Source organism: Mirounga angustirostris, unplaced genomic scaffold (assembly GCF_029215605.1).
Source record: "Mirounga angustirostris isolate CCGP_5_RB_7025 unplaced genomic scaffold, mMirAng1.0.hap1 SCAF_2, whole genome shotgun sequence".
Lineage (NCBI taxonomy): Eukaryota > Metazoa > Chordata > Mammalia > Carnivora > Phocidae > Mirounga > Mirounga angustirostris.
In genome coordinates, this window is record NW_026991710.1 from 1,748,728 (window position 1) to 1,764,081 (window position 15,354).

The following is a 15,354-nucleotide window of genomic DNA, read 5'->3' on the forward strand; positions in this document are numbered from 1 at the left end:
ATCATACACAAAAACAGACTCAAAATGGATGAAAGAACTAAATGTGAGACAGGAATCCATCAAAATCATAGAGGAGAACACAGGCAGCAATCTTTGACCTCAGCCGCAGCAACTTCTTGCTAGACATGTCTCCAAAGGCAAGGGAAACAAAGGCAAAAACAAACTACTGGGACTTCATTAAGATAAACAGCTTTTGCACAGCAAAGGAAACAGTCAACAAAACCAAAAGACAACCAACAGAATGGGAGAAGATATTTATAAATGACATATCAGATAAAGGACTAGTATCCAAAATCTATAAAGAACTTACCGAACTCAACACCCATAGAACAAATAATCCAATCAAGAATGGGGCAGAAGACATGAACAGACATTTCTCCGAAGAAGACATCCAAATGGCCAACAGACACATGAAAAAGTGCTCAATATCACTCGGCATCAGGGAGATACAAATCAAAACCACAATGAGATACTACCTCACACCAGTCAGAATGGCTAAAATTAACAAGTCGGGAAACGACAGATGTTGGCGAGGATGTGGAGAAAGGGGAACCCTCCTACACTGTTGGTGGGAATGCAAGCTGGTGCAGCCACTCTGGAAAACAGTATGGAGGTTCCTCAAAAAGTTGAAAATAGAGCTACCCTACGACTCAGCAATTGCACTACTGGGTATTTACCCTAAAGATACAAATGTAGTGATCTGAAGGGGCACGTGCACCCCAATGTTTATAGCAGCAATGTCCACAATAGCCAAACTATGGAAAGAGCCAAGATGTTCATCGACAGATGAATGGATAAAGAAGATGTGGTGTATATATACAATGGAATATTACACCAAAAATTTGAAATCTTACCATTTGCTACAACGTGGATGGAACTAGAGGGTATTATGCTGAGCGAAATAAGTCAATCAGAGAAAGATAATTATATGATGTCACTGATATGTGGAATTTAAGAAACAAGGCAGAGGATCATAGGGGAGGGGAGGAAACAAAATGAAACAAGACGTTATCAGAGAGGGAGACAAACCATAAGAGACTCTTAATCTCAGGAAACAAGTGTTGCTGGAGGGGAGGAGGGAGAAGGATGGGGGAGGGGGTGGCCGGGTGATGGGACATTGGGAAGGGTATGTGTTACGGTGAGCGCTGTGTATTGTGAAAGACTGATGAATCACAGACCTGTACCCCCGAAACAAATAGTACATTCTATGTTAATTTAAAAAATGTGACACTAAAGCAACAACTCCGAATGGAAAAGTATATCTCACAGTCCAACAAAAGGTAAAATAGAATCATAAAAAATACTGTTTTTTTGTTTTGTTTTTTTAGATTTTATTTATTTATTTGACAGTGAGAGAGAGAACACAAGCAAGGGGAGCGGCAGAGGGAGAGGGAGAAGCAGGCTCCTTGCTGAGCAGGGAGCCCGATGCGGGGCTCTATCCCAGGACCCTGGGATCACGACCCGAGCTGAAGGCAGATGCCTAACGACTGAGCCACCCAGGCGCCCCAAAAATACTCAGTTTTTAAAAAGTGGAAAAAGAGGAAGAGGAACAAAAACAAATGGGTCACTAGAAAAATAAAGAATTAGATGGTAAATTTAATAAACTTAACCATATCACATAATTGTATTTAATGTAAATGGTCTAAACATGTCAATTTTAAAAGATTGTGAGATTGGAAAAAAATCAGGACACAGCTATATGCTTTCTGCTGTAACGTGCTTTAAACATGAAAATGCAGATAGGCTAAAAATAAAGTGATAGGGAAAGATATGCCTTGCTTATGTAAGTGAGAAGAAAGTTGGAGTGGCTATGTAGGTATCAGAAAAACGGATACCAGAGAAAAGAATATTGGCAGGGGTAAAGAGAGTAATTTCATATTGATACAGGGGTCAGTTTATCAAGAGGACATAACAATCCTAAGTGTCTTTGCACCTAATAACAAAACTCCGAAATATGTGGACAAAAAACTGATAGAACTTCAAGGAAAAATAGACAAATACAAAATTATGGTTGGAGATTTTAAGACCTCTCAGTAATTGATAGAACAAGTAAACAGAAAATCACTGAGGTTATAGAAGACGGATGACATTGTTAGCCAACCTGGCCTGACAGATGTTTATGGAACACTGCCCTACAATAGTAGCATGCTTACACATTCTTTTAAGTAAATGTCGAACATTTACCAAAACAGACCATATTCTGAGCCATGAAAAGTCTTGATTAAGAATTAAAATTGTACAAAGCAGCTTCCCTGACTACTGGAATTATAATAGGAATCCCTGGCAGAAAACCATACACATGAGGAAACCATACCACATGTTAAATGCTCATGAACCAAAGAAGAAATCAAGAGGGTGATTAGAAAGTATTTTGGACCTAATGAGAATGAAAACATAGCATATCAATATTTGCAAAGCGCTGCCAATGCACTGCTTATAGAGAGACTTAGAGCAGTAACCACCTCTTTATGCAGGCGAAAGGGCTGAATGACTTGGGCTTCCACCACAAGAAAGTAGAAAATCAAAGAGCCAGTTGTACCCAAAGTAACCCCCAAAAACTAAATAATATCATAAAAGCAAAAATCAACAAAACAAACACTTTTTAAATATGGAAAATCCATAAAACCAAAAGCTGATTTTTTTTTTTTTTTTTTAAGTAGTCTCCACGCCCAGTGTGGAGCCAGCATGGGGCTTGAACTCACAGCCCTGAGATCAAGAGCTGGACGCTTAGCCAACTGAGCCACCCAGGTGCCCCTAAAAGCTCTTTTAAGATTAATAAGATTGGGGGGCGCCTGGGTGGCTCAGTTGGTTAAGCGACTGCCTTCGGCTCAGGTCATGATCCTGGAGTCCCAGGATCGAGTCCCGCATCGGGCTCCCTGCTCGGCGGGGGGTCTGCTTCTCCCTCTGATCCTCTTCCCTCTCGTGCTCTCTCTCTCTCTCATTCTCTCTCTCAAATAAATAAATAATCTTTAAAAAAAAAAGATTAATAAAATTGATAAACCTTAAGCCAGGCCAAAGATTTGAATAAATACTGCTTAAGACTGAAAAGATACCTAACATCGTAAATCCTTAGGGAAAACCACAGTGAGGCAAGCACCACACAGTCATTACAATGGCTACAATCAAAATGGCTCACCACATTGATGAGGATATGGATTAATTGGAACTCTCCAGCACTGCTTTTTGGGAGAAATTTGGCAATTTCTTAGAAGTTAGACATGTACCTACCATATGACTCAGTTATTCTATTCCTTGATATTTATGCAAGAAAAACAAAAGCATGTGCCCACCCCAAGATTCTTACATGAGTGTTCGTAGCTGCTACTATTTGTAATAGCCAGAAACCGGAAGTAACTCAAATGTGTCTGAATGGGAGGATGGATAAACAAGTTGTGGCTTACCCACATAATGGAATACTCTCAGTAGTAAAAAGAAACCAGCTCCTGATACATACCTGGGAATCATCTCCAAATAATGATACTTGACGAAAGAAGCCAGACAAAAGAGTATGTTGTGTGATATAACTTACAATTCTTTTTTTATTATTATTATTTTATTTATTTGAGAGAGAGAGCACAAACGGGGAGAGCGAGAAGGAGAAGCAGACTGCCTGCTGAGCAGGGAGCTGGACATGGGCTCAATCCCAGGACCCTGGGATCATGACCTGAGCCAAAGGAAGACGCTTAACCAACTGGGCCACCCAGGTGCCCCAACTTAACATACAGTTCTAGAAGTTGCATAGTAATGGATAGACAGAACTCATTCCAGTGGTCACCTGTGAATGGGGGTAGGAAGAGAGCGGGGTGAGGAGGAAGGGGGTACAGGGGCACAAGGAAACTTGGGGGGTCATGGTAATGTTCATTTTCTTGATTACTGTGGTTTCACAGGTGTTTATATATGTAAGGACCATTCAGATTGCATTCTTCAGGTATCTTCAGCTTATTGTACCTGGTTATACTTCAGTACAGCTGTAAATGCTGTTAAAAGAATCAGTGGAGTTTATATTTGTACCTCCCATTGAATCACAGGCAGTTAGGAGAGTAACCATGCGGTGAGGCACGAGTATTTGGTTAATTTGAGTTTTAGTCAGGTGTTGTAGTGCACACATGGCATATCTTGCAGTAATCTGTTACTTGCTTCATCTGAGGCGTGAGTAGTAGAGGTTGCTGCCCTTGAGAAGACTAGCTTCATGCGGGCACATTGGTCAAGCGTTGAAAAGTTTTGACTTTGGTTCAGGATGTTGCCTACCCTCTCTCCATGGATCATCTGGTCTAGCTTCGTGGCTTTACATACCAAATGCACCGCTGATCCTGAATTCTGTATCCCACTGGAGCCTGTTCCCTGAGTGTCTTACTTGTGCAGAACAAGCCCACCACATTGCTTGGTTGTTTAACACAAACTTCGTATGTACAACATCTAAAGCAAACCCTTGGTTCTTGCCACTGCCCCAGCCTCTCTGGCTGTGTTTGGCACCCCTGTTGGTGGCCTGCCCACTGCCCGGGCAGTCGGACCTGTCCTCATCACATCCTTGGGTCCATTGGCAGGAGAATCCTGTGGCTCTGCCTTCAGCACTCCTGAGTCTGACCACTCTGTTCCTCCATGGCTCCTGCCAGTGCCTGGACCTGCCTGGAACAGCGTTACCTCTGCCAGACTTCATTTTTTACACAGTAAAGTTTCTTTTTAAGATGCCAGCTGGCTCACACCTGCCCTTCCGAGAAACCTTCGGTCTCTTCCCCTGGCTCACAGCCCGGGTGAGCAGCCCCCGCCTGCCCCCTTGCTCGGGCAGTGCCCCCCAGCCTTCATCTTGCCCTCCAGCATGCGCATGTCCACACTTGGTGCCTCTGCTTGCAGCTCCGTTTGTTTCTATTAGGCCTTAGCTTTTGGGCCTCAGCTTTGCCTCATCCCTATTAAAATGACGTCCCCTTTGTGGCTCTGCTCTGTACCCTTGCTGACTTGATTTTCTTCGTGGACTACTTACTACCATTGGATGGCAGGTGCTTATGTCTGAGTTTGCCTGTCTGATGTCTCTCTGGAGCCAGCAGGCCCTTTGGGCTATTCGCAGTTGCTTCTGTGATCTAACCTGTCAGGATGCCTGGCACAGCGTGTATTTCAAATGTTTATGGCAGAGGGCTTCCTCCTCTTAGGGCTCTTCCCTGCACTCGGTCCAGGGAAGACTTGTTTTCTGCCTTTTCTCCTCCGCTTGTCCCCAACATCTGCTTCCTTAGCAGTCTTGTCAGCTCTCTCTGCTCTCCCGCCCCATCTCATCTCTTCCCCACATACAGCCTCATGGCCCTGGTAGCACTTCCCCCTTCCCCTCTGGCCTCCTGCCCCAGGGCCTTTCTACCTGCTCTCAGGAATGTCCCTCTCCCGGGTACCTCTGCGGGTACCTGTGTGGCTTCTACCAGTCCCAGACATCAGGTGTCTCCTCGAGGAAGTTCTCACTGGCTATCCTAAATGGGAAGGCACTGTCCCCAACCCCAGACACTCCTGCCTGCTCTGTGGTTTTTTTCCTTCTCAGTGATCACTGTCTAATGTTTGATATTTTTTCCTTGTCTTATTAGTCTTTGTCTTTGACGGGGATATTAGTTCCCTGTGGGCAGGGAACTTTGTTTTAGTTATTGCTGTGTCCCCAGTGCCTGGACGAGTGCCTTGGCACATGGTGGCTCTCAATAAATACTGGACAGACGGGCTGACCGGTAGGCCGTTGGACAGATGATCTGGAGCTGAACTGGTTACCCTCAGGTCAGCTCTGACTCTTCTAATCTCTGGCTTGGAGACTTTGTAACCTTGAAGCCCAGCAGCTCCTTCTCTGAAAGATCTGAAGGCTGTGGCTGTTCTGTTGATGATGGGTGTTTGTTTTTCTAGGCCTAGGGACAAGAGATGGTTTTACGTAGGGTTAAATCAGTGTGCTTTTGGAAATTGTCTAATTTCTACATCTTAGATCTGTTGGGACAGAGAAAGACCGCTCCTCTCACGGTATTCGTGGTTTGAGGAGTAGTCTGGAGCTTTCTAGAATATCATTCACCGGGATATAGTACTCGCTTCCCTCACCTCACAGCCCAGACATTCAAATGGCTGCTGAGCTGGGTTTGGTTAAATCCATGGAAGCTGCAGATGTGACAGGTGTAAGCAGTTTTGGTCACTGGATTATAAAAGCAGATAAGAATGTATGTGCAAGTCGTCCTGGTGCTGTTATTCACTCTTCTAGTTACTCCTTTGTTCATTTATTCATTCAGCCCCACCCCCCCACCCCCGTGTAAGCACCTGACCACCTGCCAGCCATCCTGGGCTTGAGAGATGGAGCCTGGGGCCTCTTGGGAGTGCTCCTTCAGCTGTGGGGCACACTTGTAGTCCAGCTAACTAGCACAGCCAAAGACCTACGTGAGCCTTGGTACAGGAGAATAGGGAGAGAGCCGGGGGCCAAGGGAAGAGCTGGGCTGCTGGTTGGGCAGGACTGGGTAAGGTATTGGAGGAGCCCCTGAGTGGAACTGGAGACTTTGTAAAATACTTTGAGGTTCCAGCCTGAATAACCTTGGCATGGGTCCTGGTCCACCTTTGCACACGACATGTACCATGGCTGAGGACAGCAGCAGAGGCCTGGGGGATTTCTGTCACCTTGATCCCACATGTGCTCTGGCTTGGAACCTTGGCAGAGTTGTGCCCGCCTCTGGAAGGCCATGCCTGGCTTCCCTGCTCACCTGCTGCCCAGGTGAACCTCTCTTGAACCTCTCTTCAGGATTCGCAGGACGGTTCCTCTGTGCAGATGACCCATCTTGGGCTCACATGGATTTGGATTAAAGTTTTGGCCCCTGCTTGCTAACCTTGTGACTCCAGGCCTGTTTTAAATCTGTGGAACTTGTTTGTGTGCTTTTAAGGCTAATTTTCCTTTTCCAGTAGGGTGATCGATAATCTTTTGAAGAGAATCTAGGGTAATGATCTTGCCTCTTACCTATTTGAAAAAGCAGACCTTGAAATTGGGTAGCTGGAGATGAATTGAGCAGAACTGATGCTGGGCCGGAAGGGAGACAGGGTCTTGGATGTGTGGTGCCACCAGACTCCTGATGTTTATCTTGCTTCTAGAACTGGAACACCACCTCTGACGTGGTTGGGATCTGTACACACACACTTAAGCCAGAATAACTGCCTTGGGTGTGAGCCCTTGTGTGCATACACCTCTGGAATAACGGCTTTAAACTCTGCCGATCGTCAAGAGTCCTGGTGTCCTCCGTGTGAAAACTGAGATGGACACTTCTCCGCGTGTACGGGGAGTAATACAAATATCTGGACGAAGGGGCTAATTGGACAGTTTTCTCTTACTGAGATATTCTTTATGGCCCTTCTCTTTATTCAGAGTATTACGAGTTTCTAGTTTACTAGATACCGTTTTATTTAACAAATTCCCTATTTGATGCTTACGTAAACATACATGTACATTGTAATTTTAAAACTATATTTTTAAATGATCTTGGCTTTGTGGATCATGTTTTGAAAATAGAATTTTTTTTTTCTATTCCAGACTCCTTTTAATTTTGGCATGAATCATAGAACACCACCCTACCCCGCTGGGGATTATTGTCTTCTGTGCAGAAGTGAGCGGAAAGACTCTTCGTTCTTAGAGAGTGGAATTAAGACTGCGAGCAAATTGGCCCTCTCCATGGCTCCCAAGGGCAACAGCGTGCTGCACCTGCCACTGTGGGTGTGCCCGGACTGCCGGCGGACTGTGGAAAAGGAGGAGAGGCACAGCGGCCTCGACCAGCCATCGGTGAGTGCCCAGCACAGAGCACGTGGGCTTGTCGGCTTTCTTACCCTGTGGATTACACAGCTAAATGGACAGTGAAATAATTAATTTGGGTTTGCTTTCTGGAAGGAAACCGCTCTTGCACCATCTTCTGGTCCCTTGCTCCACTCTCTGGGGTCTTCCTCTTGGTGTTCTGTCCACACCTGCAGGAGGTAGTGGGGACCTGCCCTCCTTGGTCTCACAACTTGGTCAGCAAGCTTAGGGGACCCAAAGGATGTCTTTTGGCTTTTTTTAGTCTGGCCTCAAGATTTCTTTGGCAGTGCAGTTTGCTGGAAAGCTCAGAGGCTCTGAGAGTGTTTGGTCCTGGCCAGTTCCATGTGCTGGTATCTCACCTGAAATTTTTTCCCAGACGCACTTCCCAAGTCTGGGTTTCCCTACCCTGTTTTTTCTTGATTTCTTGCCTCAGCTGAATGGAGGCATTCTTAAGGTCCAGGCTTACATGGGAAGGCCATAGCCTTAGTCTGCTCTTTGACCCGGATGTGTGTTAGTGGCTGTGGGCCTGAAAGGGCTTGTGAGTCTGCTCTTTAGGTTCTAGAAGGACTTGGCTTTTGCAAGCACATGAGGCCCCACATTATAGGGCTTTTCTGTTCCTTTTATTTCTGCCTGTGAGCAGCTGTTTTCTGAGCTCTTGTCTTCTAATGCCTCACTACGCGCAGCCGCCAACACTGGCGTCCATCGCCAGCACGCTCTCTTGTGCCCTGGGAGCGCTGTCCGGGTGAGGTGTGCCGCCCTGGTGAATCAACGTCTCCTTCCTCTCCGGTCTCACCGGCCTCCCTCCCGCGGGCTGCTACGCTGGAGACTTGTGTTCCGGGGGTTCCTTAAAGCCGGTGCCCAAATCATGTGCCGGTGTCTGCACTGGGATTTGAACAGCTAAACCTTGGGATTACATCGTTTATTGGGATACAAATGGATTTCTCACCCCACCTCCTCTCGTGTGCCCCCTTCTCCTGTGTATTCACCTCAGCATGCACATTCAACTTCTTCATTTTGCTTGTCTCCTTCCCTGGAATAGACACTCCCAAGGGTGGCTGTTGTGTATTTTCTCACCAGAAGCAGTGCCTAGCCTGGCCTGTCTTAGGAAACCCGGTACTTGAGTTAATGAATGAATGAGCATGGAAGTGAATAAACGTGGAGCCCCTCAGTGGAATTAAGAAGATGGCATAGTCAGTCTGAAGTGTTTCACCCTCAGATCTTCTTGCTTTTATCGTTTGATTGTTTTGCTTTGTTTCCTTTCCGTGGCCTCTGAAAGCCTGTGATCTTTGCCCCGCTTTCACGGAAGGTGGCTGCGTGGCGCTGGCGCTCTGATTCCCCGCCCCAGCTTCCCGGCTTGTCCTCCCCGTGCGGCCCAGGTCCTCCGTTGCAGCCCGACCTGCCTGTACGAGAGCGGCCGCCGTTGTTAAGCCTGGCTTTGGAGGCAAGTGGAAATAGGCACGATTTCTTAGGCAGAAGTTGTCCTTCTGCCGTGGTGGCCTCATCCCGACTCCCCGCTTGTCCCGGATAACTCCTTGTCAGACTTGGCTTTCTCTCATCAAAGAAGTCACGCCGGGCGCCGCAGACGAGATGTTCGCCTGTGTTTGTAGACTTAGACCTTCTGCTACTTCTGTAAAGTTGGTGTCTTTGCTCAAGCTGGCTAACATTGCTGGCCTTTTTTAAAAAAATGCAATATAATTTACATCTAGTAAAATTCTTTTAAAGTGTATATATAGTTCAGTGAGTTTTGACAAATTTTACAGTTGCGTAACCACCACTACTGCAGTTAAGATGTAGAACATTTCCATCACCCCAAAAGTTCCCCAGTCACGTTGGTGATCCCCCCCCCCAGCCCCGCTTGTAACCACTGACCTGATTTTTGTCCCCACGTTTTGCTTTCTCTCGAGTGTCGCATAGACCCCTTCAACTGGGCATAATGCTTCTGAGAGCCACGCATCAGTAGTTTGTTCTCTATTGCTGGGTAAATTGTAAAGATGCACCACGCTTTGTTTTTCCACTCTCCGCTGATGGATGTTTGGGCTGTTTCCAGATTCGGACTGTTTTGCATAAAGCTGTGTGAAGCTTGGACAGGTCCTTCTCTGGACATTCTTTCTACACGTTGCTGGGCGATTTGCTTTTGTTGGCTAAGGACTTTTCGTCGGTGCTCATGAAGGATGTTTGCCTGAAGTCTTCTTGTCTTTAACGTCTTTCAAGGCCTCATAAGTTGAGATGTGTTCCTGCTTCATCTCTTTTTTGGAGAGTTTGTGTAGAATTGGTATTAGTTCTTCCTTAAGTGTTGTTGGTTCTTGCTTTCTGTTTCTCTCAAACGGTTTGGTGGGATGCCAAGCAGCACGTGGAAGAGATCGCAGGGCCTGGGGGTGCAGTTATTCAGCAGTCGTGCACCCCACGAACCTGGGGGGCTGGGTCAGTCTGGTCAGCACTGGAGCCGGCCTGGCTTTGCTCTTGTTGCCCCACACACTCATTTCTCTAGCGATGTGCGCTGCACCCTGGTGCTTGTGTGGGCCGGGGAGGGGTCTCCCTTCACATTCCCGCCCCCTTTGTGTGGTGGTGGGCCACCCTTATTCCCCTTCAGCATCAGCCTCCCACTGTGGTGTTTTCCCTGCCCGGCTACCCCTCTGCCCACCCCCATTCAGCCCGAACCTGGGGCATCAGGTGTAGCTCTCCCAGTGATCCGTACCCCCCGCCCCGATATAAGCTAGAGTCTGCCCATATCTCTAGGGGTCTTGGGTGGGACACACCCCCTGCCGCCTCCCCAGGGTGGCTGACCTACGTCTTTCTCCCACGGTGGAGAGCTTGGTTCCCTCCTGTCAGTGGATCAGGCCTGTGCCCCAGGTGGAGGGCACCTGCCGCCCCCACAGCAAAAGCTTCTTCCTCCCAGAGAAGGGTCGGCCCACAAGGTCACACTGGCCACACTCAACCTTAAAGGGCTCATTCCAAGTGTCATTGTTTTCTGACCCACTTCAAAGGCTGTGTTCCTTCCTCTGCCGAAGGTGAAGTGGTGCATGTGTCCCCTTGTCCTCAGAGGGGCTCCGTGCACTTGTCCAGCTCTCATGGTCGCCTGAGCTCTCTGATGGGCCCGGAGTTGGGAGTTTCTCATTGTCAGGGTAGGAGCTCTGAGTTACACAGTGGAAGTGGAACGGAATTGCTCTTTTTCTAGGTAAGCATTCAGGTATCACAGGTCGTGGTAGAATATCAGTAAAACTTTGCCCAGCACCCTGCCTTTACAGTTCAACACTGTAGACTTCCTCCATTCCTAGACCTTGTCATGCCTGGACACCCAGGAAGTCTTCCCTGCAGACATCCCGTTCACACTGGCAGGTCCTTCTGACTGCACTGTTCTCCTCGAACAGCCAGAGTGCCAGCACTCCGCGTCGCCATCACTTGCTTACAAAGCCCCGTGAGTCCTTTGCCTGGGACCCGGCTCAGCACTGCCCCTCCGTCCACCTGGTGGAGTGTTGCTGGGAACACCGCAGGCCTCGGCTCCCTGCTGCCCACTGACGTTGTGGTTCTGGGCTGGGGATGGGCATCTGGTGTGTTGCTCTGGCTTCGTAGCTGACCGCAAAAGGGCGTGAAGCTTCCCTTCTCCTTTCTTCCCAAACCCCACACACCCTCTTCGCCCTGCTCAGCTCAGCTGCTGCTGACCCTCACACTCCAGGGAGGGGATCGAAGTGGACACTCAGACCCTGGCCCCTCTACCGCTGCAGTCAGGGGAGGCCTGCCTCCCAGGGGCTTTCAGGGGCCTCTCCCGTTTGGGCTTCTCCAGGGCCTTGCTGCTCAGGTTAGTCTTTTCTCCTTACGCACCATAGATCTTGTCTTCTGTCCTGGCTCATGCCCAAGAGAGTGCAGATGCTCTAGAATTGTCTGTTCTTCAAATAACCTGCCTCTGGCCTCGCGGTCCCTCCCGGCTACCACCATCTCTCCCACTCCTGCCGTGCACATCTCTGGGGAAACAAACTCCTGGTTCATTTTCTTTCGTGGGTAAGAGGTTTTCCCTTTCTTTTCCAGTTAGTTTTGGTGAATTGAATTCTGAGAAATTGTTAAGAGTTCCTGGTATGAAATTGTGTGGAGGCCATGTCTCCACTTCTTATCGTACCTGCACGTACAAATCCTGGTCCCTTATCTTTGTGCTCTCTTTCTTTTTGTGAACCAGTCTTGCTAGAAAGTTCGTCAGTGTTATCTTTTCAAAGAAGGACTTTTTAACTTAAATCTCTCTCCTTTCTGTTCAATTGCTCCTGTTGTGTGTGTAGTAGACTTGATTAGTCAGTGCTGGGCACGTGCGGTAGGTGTTCAGCCGCCCAGCTTGTCTCCTCCTCACCCTGCGTCTTCCTGAGGCCTCCAGCGAGCAGATTCTTGTCCGTTCCTCCGGAGAAGTTCTCTTCCGTTCCTCCGGAGAAGTTCTCTTCCATTCTGTGTATTGAAGGCTGGCGATGGCAAACACCAGTGTCCTGCGTTGTAGACAGCTGTCAGTAAGTGGAGACATGGGGTCTCTCACCTCCTTGTCCTTGGAAGAAGGGTATGGACGCCGTGGCAAGGTGGGGTGCACGTGGTGGGGGTGCTGCCCGTTTCTAAGCCTCTTCTGAAGGCCATTGACGGTGTCTGGGGCACTTGTGGTGGGTGCCAACTGCTTCGGGAGTTGCATTCCTTGCTGATCTCACCTGGAGACCTTGTGGGAACCTGAGCCTGCTTGCGGGCAGGCAGGGAGATAGTCCTGTCCCACTTTCTGGCTTCCAGGCGAGGAGCCACTGGGCCATCACCATGCAGTTCCTGCTGGTTGTGACCACAAATCGGGTTTTTCCTTCTTTCTCTGTGGTTACTTTTCTGCCTTCCTGAGTTCTCACCCATCCGTTTTTATTATTCTGCTCTGATATGTGCTGGAAACTTCTGATTACTATACTAGATTTTGAAATGTTAGTTGCACTGGCTCAATTTTAAGTATTATCCAGTTTTCATTATTTCTGTTTTCAACCATGAATTGTTAGAAGTATTTGTAAATACACAAACAGATCTTTTGGATTACTTTTAATCATTGAGTTTTAATTTAATGCTGTTGGATGTTATGGTCTCTATTATAATGATTCCTCTCCAATCAGTTATATTAATACATGGTTAAGTTTTTCTGAATGTTCCATGTGTCCTTGAAAATGCGTTCCCAGGATTTAGAGGACTCTGGTCCCCTATTAGATCAACCCCTTGTTAATTGTGCTATTTCCTTCTGTGTTTTTACTACTTTTTTAGTGTGCTTAATTGTCAGTTTCTGAGTAAGATCGGTTAAACTGTCCTACTCTGCATGTATATTTGTCCTTTTATCCTTTTATATTTTCATTTTTGCTCTACATTTTACAGCCGTGCTGGTGAATACATGTTAAAATGACTAAATCTTGGTGTATTGTTCCTTTCTTGCACTGAAGCCAATGTGAGGTTTCCCCAAAAGGACTGTTTTGTTTGCTGTTTGCAGAGCTCTGTGAGCCCCCTCCCTCTCTTCCCCTCCTTTCATGTACTGTTATTTTCGATCTCTTGGTGTTGGTGTATTTTCGATGGTCTTGTGCAGACGGCATAAAGGTTGACTTAATTTGGTCTTGTTTGAGAGTCTGCTTCTCAGCGGTGAAATTACTCTGTCCCTCAGCAACTAGGGCTGAGATGTCTGGGTTATGACGTGGCACTGCCCTTAGCTCAGCCGCCCTCTTGTGCCGCTCCCAGTCGTGCCCTTGTCCGTGGAGCTGACACCCTCCCAACGTTCCTGGCACTCCCTCTCCTGCCCTTCTCTATCAGTCACGGCACCTGGGTACCTCTGCTCCTGAACACTGCTGTCCAGTTTCCTGATGTTTTGAACTCCACAAAAATACCATACAGGACACATTATTTGGTGCCTGATTTATTTTGTTCAACATTATATTTGAGGGCGCCTGGGTGGCTCAGTTGGTTAAGCGACTGCCTTCGGCTCAGATCATGATCCTGGAGTCCCGGGATCGAGTCCCGCATCGGGCTCCCTGCTCAGCGGGGAGTCTGCTTCTCCCTCTGACCCTCCTCTCTCTCATGCTCTCTGTCTCTCATTCTCTCTCTCTCAAATAAATAAAATCTTAAAAAAATTAAAAAAATTTTTAAAAATTAAAATTAAAAAAACATTATATTTGAGATTCATAAATGTTGTAGTTTTTTTTCATTTTCATTACTATATACTATCTGCCTTTTTGAATATACTACATTTTGGTTGTTTCCAAATTTCGCTATTATGAGTGATGCTCTTGGAACACATGTTCACACATTCTGTTGTATGTCCATGTGGGAAAGGAATCATTGAGTCAGAGAGAATTTATATAATTAACTGATTATAAGTTAAGATCAATAGCATATTTTTAAATGAAAACTATTTTCCAAAACACAAATAATTTCGTGAGTAGAGTAGCATTGTTTGATAAATCTTAGTGTTTGGATAATATAAGACAGCTAGACTCTCATATCTGCTTCTGTGTTCAGCTGTTGTTAGAGGTTGTTTTGATTGAAGTATATGAAGCAAGTAGTATGATAGCTTTTTCAGATGATTGTGGATACTCTTTTCTGATACTGTTCCAAACCATGACAAGTAATGGCTTCTTAATGGTTAGTTGCAATGTAGAGTATGAAACGATATCAATGAATTTTTCCTGTGTCGTTAAAATACTTTGTCTGTCTTGCATTCTGAATATCTCTTTACCCATTGATGATTTTATAACAGCATGCATTTGAAAATAATGATTTACTGAGTTAGGCAAATCTTCCTGATACTGATACCTTTCATTATTCAGTATAAAAAAATTATATTTATGGGGCGCATGGGTGCCTCAGTTGGTTAAGCGCCCAACTCCTGGTTTCGGTGCAGGTCATGATCTCAGGGTCTTGGGATCCAGCCCCATGTCAGGTTCCGCGCTCAGCATGGAGTCGCTTGGGCTTCTCTCTCCCTCTTCCTCTGCCCCTCCCCCTGCTCGTGCTCGCTTACTCTCTCTCTCAAATAAATAAAATATTTTTTTAAAAGATTCTATTTATTTATTTGTCAGGGAACACAAGCAGGGGGAGCAGCAGCAGAGGGAGAAGCAGGCTTCCCGCGGAGCAGGGAGCCCGGTGCGGGGCTCCATCCCAGGACCCTGGGACCACGACCTGAGCCAAAGGCAGACACTTACCCAACTGAACCACCCAAGCATCCCAATAAATAAAATCTTTAAAAGAAATTATATTTGGGCGCCTGGGTGGCTCAGTCGGTTAAGCGACTGCCTTGGGCTCAGGTCATGATCCTGGAGTCCCGGGATTGAGTCCCACATCGGGCTCCCTGCTCAGCGGGGAGTCTGCTTCTCCCTCTGACCCTCCCCCCCTCATGCTCTCTGTCTCAAATAAAAATAAATAAATAAATAAATAAATAAATAAATAAAAGAAATTATGTCTGTTACCACCACTACTCTCGACAGAAGAGTCTTTACAGTGGAGAGGCTTTGGAGCCCACAACGATGGACACAAGTCTTCCAACCTTCTGATTTTTCCCAAAAGCTAGGCCACAAGCAGTGTCCGCTGTCCTCCTTGACGTGCCAGGTTCATTC

General features: G+C 46.8%; 1 protein-coding gene across 16 annotated transcripts in view; it reads left to right on the forward strand.

Annotated features, from left to right (window-relative positions):
- Positions 1 to 15,354, forward strand: part of LOC123848764 (E3 ubiquitin-protein ligase RNF4) — a 253,677-nt gene that overhangs the window by 103,877 nt on the left and 134,446 nt on the right. For 15 of the 16 annotated variants that reach the window (XR_010409238.1, XR_010409236.1, XR_010409237.1 and 12 more), the window contains one exon: positions 7,517 to 7,762. Coding sequence is in view for 9 of the 16 variants with exons in the window: in XM_064584153.1 (XP_064440223.1) it covers positions 7,517 to 7,762 (246 nt within the window). In the remaining 7 variants the exon portion in view is untranslated. Of the gene's footprint in view, positions 1 to 7,516; positions 7,763 to 15,354 lie in introns of those variants that run through there. The other variant, XM_064584162.1, reaches the window with a different exon arrangement.